This window comes from Vombatus ursinus, unplaced genomic scaffold, assembly GCF_900497805.2.
Source record: "Vombatus ursinus unplaced genomic scaffold, bare-nosed wombat genome assembly UNPS02009132.1, whole genome shotgun sequence".
Taxonomy (NCBI): domain Eukaryota; kingdom Metazoa; phylum Chordata; class Mammalia; order Diprotodontia; family Vombatidae; genus Vombatus; species Vombatus ursinus.
The window spans coordinates 12410210-12415655 of NW_020948910.1; the positions used below are offsets into that span (position 1 = coordinate 12410210).

Genomic DNA, 5446 nt, shown 5'->3' on the forward strand with positions numbered 1-5446 from the left:
ACTGTCTGTCCTCCTCAAAATTACTTTGTGTCTATTTTGTATTCATTTATCTAAGCAGAGATTCTTTCCCCAAGTAGAATATAAGCTCCTTGAGGGCAAGACTTGTTTTCCTTTTTGTCTTTGTATTTCTAGGACAATGCCTGGCACATAACAGGCACTTAATAAATGCTGGTTGAACTGAATTGCATTGAATTAGTAAAGGCCTAACAAATGTTTTTTGACTGATTGAAATGATGGACAACACAATGAAAAAAAAAAACCAGATTTCTGCAAAGCATGACCCTGTTTATTATCCCATTTCCATGTTCATCGAATTCTATTAACAGTATGATATGCCTCAAGAGGAGGCACAGTTTTATGTTAGTTTACAACATTCTCCCTCACTGGAAAATCAGGCTGCTTTGATCAAATTCCCATTTTCCTTTTGAGAATTATCAAACATGACTCCTACATACTAGACAGCCCATACACATATATTAAAAGCAAAAAATACAAAATGATTATAGCAGCATTGAACAGCAAACACTGTGAAAATTTGAGTTTCTAATATTGTAATAGTTAAAGCAACAAACCAGTACTTGTGTTTTCAGATTTTTTTTTTCAAATTTGATATTAGAAAAACGGCATTCTAATATAAACACAACTGAAGATGCTGCAGAGCTTGGTTTTAAATGAGTAAAAGGACTATACTCCAGGATGGTTTTTATTTTGCCTGGCTGAGATTCAGTCACCATTGAATTGAATTCCAGCCAATGTGTTCACTCCACAGAATATCCAACACGATGAAAACGATATAAAATGGATTTGGTGTTTAGTGGTCCAGCATTACAAGGCAAAGGTCATAAATAGGTTTCTGTCAATAAAAATAATTTTATATTTACTAACTGTGAATTGTAAACTCCACATTTAAAAGTCTAGGATCAGTATTTTCAAAAAGTGTCTTGCTTCCTCTACAAAAATCCAATACAATCATTTATTTGAAGAGGAGGGAAGAAAAAATTAGGCAAAAAAGCAAACATGAGATTTCATGATATCTATAAATATCCAGAAATAGTCTATCAAATCATGGCCTTCATGCAGCAAGTGCCATTTTTATTTTATTTTATTTTATTTTTATCATTTCCCCCATTTCTAACAGGTTAGCAAGATTGTAGTTCCCACTTTAACAGAATTGTTAGCCCTGACTCTCCCATTAAGTGCCTCATTTCTGGACTGCACATAGAAGAAAATATAGATGCCTGGGGGAGGGGGGAGCTGAGAATAAAAAATATTAATAGTCAAGAACCTAAAACCAATGCAACTGCCTTATTTTGTTAATCAGTTTCATACCCTTGAATCTCAGTGAAGATAATATAGATAGGGGTTAGTTTTCTTGTATTGTATCAATCCCTTCCAACCTCTTCTGTATGCTCCCTACCCCACTAGGAATAAAATATATTGTCTTCCTTTTTAAAACATATACATATATATAAAATGTTTGTATGTTTATATGTACATTGTATACATATATAATCATTATTATTTTAATATACATACATTTCTTTTTCAGGGGCTGGATAGTTCCTCATTTTCTAACAAATAATCTTTCTTCACATATTTAGTCCCCCTAACCAATCTCCACACTCCAAGGTAAGCATCTTTTAATGAGTTCTTATTAACTCCTTCAGCCTCCTGGCTGCGGCTGGAGACCAGTGCTGTTTCCACGAGACCACATTTAGGCTTTTCCGTGTAGGGCTGACTGATGCCACTGGCTGTCTCTTCTCCTTCCATTTCACCATTTCCTTTCTCCAAGGACAGGGCCTCCATAACAAATGGTGGTTGAGCGCCATTTGTCTCCCGCACATCTTCCCTATGGTCTTTCTCCAGGTCCTCATAACTGCTTTGCTTTCTGGTCTCAATGAACTTGGCCACACAATAAATTAGAGAACCAAAGGTGTTCACCACCACACCTGCTATGAACAGAGAAGTAGGCTCCACATCATTGAAGGCCACCATGCCCACTGTGATGGTGGCTATGCTTTTCACCACTCCAACAAAACTAGTGGTCACGGCAGAGTTAATGTAGGTACAGTGGAGTGTAGTAAAGTTCATGGCGCAGCCAATCAAAATGCAAGCCACAAAGATGCAGACCATGGTTGGATCTTTCCATCCTGGGAAGGTCCAAGCATTGATAGAATCCATGCTGGCGAAGGAGCAAATGATAAGTAGAGGCGTGGCAGAGATGGCGATGGCATACTGGGCTGTGAGGGCTCCATGCTCAGAGTCTGCACTGGTCTTCTGAATAAGCACAAGATAAGCAGCATGAACTAATACTGCCAGTACACCTGTCACATACCCAATGGGGTCCCCAGTTAGATCACCAGCTCCTGTGAGAGAAAAGAAAGACTTTTTTTTTTTGCACAAGTTTTAAATGTATTTGTAATGAAGACAGGACCAGAAACCAATCTCCCTAGCTTTGTCAAATGAATTGTTATATCACTTTAAGCTTTGCTGTGCTAAAATTTCTATCCTTTATTAAATGGGAACTCGGGGCTGGTCTTCATCCACTCCTTAGTGAGGATATAAGGAAAGCGCTTTGACTCCTAGGGAAGATTGAGTACTATATATAACAAAACCATTATATTTAAATTTCCAAATGTCTTACAGATCATTTAGTCCAACCTTTCTGCACTCCCCATTTTACAGATGAGGAAAATGAGATCCAAAGAGGGAAAGGATTTATCCAAGGTTTTCTCAGTGAGGAACCACTCTGGATTCAAACTCGTGTGCACCAATTCCAAAGCCAGTGATCTTATCACACCAGGCTGCCTCTTAGATGCAAATGTAGGAGCACAGGATTCCTTTTTTACCTCCCCATTTTAAACTGAAACTGGGTTTTCTTTTCCATCTGTCCCACTTCTGTTCACTTCAGCCTGATAGGGTTGTCTCTGGAGTACTTAAATAGGCATTGAGCTCTCCGGATGCCCCGATGCACCTAGGAAAAGGATTATTTCCCTGCAGCGTGGGAAGAGCCCTTGGCTATGGTTGGCCCGGGAAGGCACAGACCTGCTGCCAATCTGCCATCGAATTTTCAAGATAGCCTGAAAGAGTCTTGGTTAGGAAACTGCACCCAAGAGACTGGGGGTTGTTTTTGCTGATAGAAAATCTCTCCTCCACCTCTCGTCAACGAGTTTGTAGTTGCTTAAATGTGAATCCTATTTCCTACCCCTTCAGGTGACTGTCCTCTGGGTTTCCTTAGTGCTGGATCACATTAGAGGGCATGTATTAATGTAGTCTGGCCATGGAATCCAGCAAAGAAGGATTATTTTCCATCCTCTGTTCCTCTGCTCCACTCCTGTGCCGGGTCCGAAGCACAGCCTTCGGTGACTTCACCTCCCGACACATGACCCCCGATCTGGCCCAGCCAGCCTCTACCGTCCTCTCCCCCTCTATATTCCCTCCCCACCCCAATCCCAGTTCCAGTTCTAGTTAAAGTGTCATCTCTATGGGCTCAGAAATTTAAAGCCAGTCTCCAGTCCCATCCTTTCTCTCAGGGAGAGTCAGAGCACAACCAAGATCATCTAGTCCTGGGGTTCTGTGTCATGGGTCCCTCTTTGACACTACAGTGAAGCCCATGGACCTCTTACCAGAATAATGTTTCTAAATGCATAAAATAAAATATATGAGATTACAAAGGGAAGCAATCGTGCTGAAATGCAGTTAACAACAACAAAAAAAATTTAAACAAGTTCACAGACTCCGGGTTAAGAATTCATGATCTAGTCCATCCCTTTTATTTTAGGGATGAGGAAACTAAGGCACAGAGGAGAGAAATGACTTGTCCGAATTTACACAGGCAGTAAGTAACAGAGCTGGATTTGAACCCGGAATTCCTAAGCCAGTGAATGTTCTTTCCCTTACTCCAAAACTACATTTTATAGATGAGGACAGAGTCTCAAAGAGGGAAAGTGACTTGTCCGAGGTTGCACAGCAAGTAAGGGACATAACTGGGACTTCAGCGCAGGCCTGCATCAAATCTAGGACTCTTTCCATGACCCCTTTGTCGTGATCCATTGTTAATAAAGGCTCCAAGAGCTGGGTTCCGGATTGATACAGGGAGGCATGATGGAGGTTGCCTGAAAGACTGGAGGAGCACCAAGGGGGAAACCAATGGAGAAGGGGGAAATGGGATAAAGCAGCGAGGAAAGAAGGGTTGGGAAGGAGCGGGGCTTTAGGGTTGAGCAATGTGTAAATTGGAGAAGGGTATACCAGGAGAATACAGTGGGGGAAGAGGGAGGTTTACAGCTGCTCACCTGCTAGGGCTGCCCCGCAGGTGGTGATGAGTACGGCCACTAGGACCCCGGCGGAGGGCGCCCCGTTCTTGAGCACCAGGACGCCGATAAGCATAGTGACCAGGGGCAGACAACGCTTGAAGACCACATACATAGGCAGACTGAGCCCCCGAAGGGACCAGAGGGTAAGGCTGGACTGCAGCGTGGATAGCACAGTGACCCCGGCGAAGGGGCGCGCCAGGCTCAGGCTGAAAGGGGGCACAGAGACGAGTCCCAGGCGCCGCAGCAGCTCCAGGCTGATGGCAGCAGTGGAACTAGTCAGGCACTGCACCAGAGTCAGGAAGGCGAACTGGTAGCGGCTGATGAGGAACTTGAGCAGGATATTGAGGGAGCCCGAGAAGACCCCGTGGGCGATGGCCACCGAGATGCCCAGCATCCGGCCTTTGCACAGCTGCATCCTGCTGCGTGGTCACTTCTTGTATGCTGGGGATTAGAGACCTGTGGGGAATAAGGAAAGAGGAGAGAGAGGGGCGAGAGGAGAGAGAGAGAGAGAGAGAGAGAGAGAGAGAGAGAGAGAGAGAGAGGGGGAGGGGGGGGAGAGAGATGCGCCCCCCCTCCCCTGCCCCCAGCCTGTCTGTTGAGAGGAGCGGAGGATTCCCAAGAGACAGTCCTGTCAATTCCGCGGGTTCAGGTTAGACTGCTGGACAGTTACGAGTCAGCGTCACCAGGGAATGAAGAAGGGTTGAAGGAAGAGGGGCGGGCGGGAGACACTGAAAAGTAGTAAAGAAAGAGGAGGGGGAGGGAGGGCCTGGCTTGTGGTTAGTGGCGGGAATCCTTTAGTCAATTTGTGACTCAGGGTGCCTGTTAAAGAGATGCAGCTGTATCTGTTCCAGTGTGTAGTCAGGGTTAACGCCTTTGCAGTGCTTGGAAACCCCTAGGAGAGACAGTCCCCTGGCGCAGCGTGGGAACGGATTCAACTCTTCATTTACTTAGTGACAACCAGCCGGAGTCCCTGGACTCTCATGGTTTTCGTTCTCTTCTCTGGACCTCTCCTTGGCTGCTTTTCCTGGACCAGTGAATTGGCTATGAAGGGCTACAATTCCTACGAATTAAAAAGCCAACAAGATGTCCATGCTCCTCACCACGTACTGGCCGCAACAAGTGCTTGGGCGTCC

At 44.6% G+C, this 5446-nt stretch overlaps 1 protein-coding gene across 1 annotated transcript; it reads right to left on the reverse strand.

Moving 5' to 3' along the window:
- Positions 1–264: 264 nt before the first annotated feature.
- Positions 265–4802, reverse strand: SLC35D3 (solute carrier family 35 member D3). Its single transcript, XM_027850732.1, has 2 exons — positions 4293–4802; positions 265–2366 (listed from the first exon to the last, which is right to left on the reverse strand). Exons 1-2 carry the CDS (start codon positions 4726–4728, stop codon positions 1546–1548), a joined length of 1257 nt encoding a protein of 418 aa, XP_027706533.1. The 5' UTR covers positions 4729–4802; the 3' UTR covers positions 265–1545.
- Between the last annotated feature and the right edge of the window lie 644 nt (positions 4803–5446).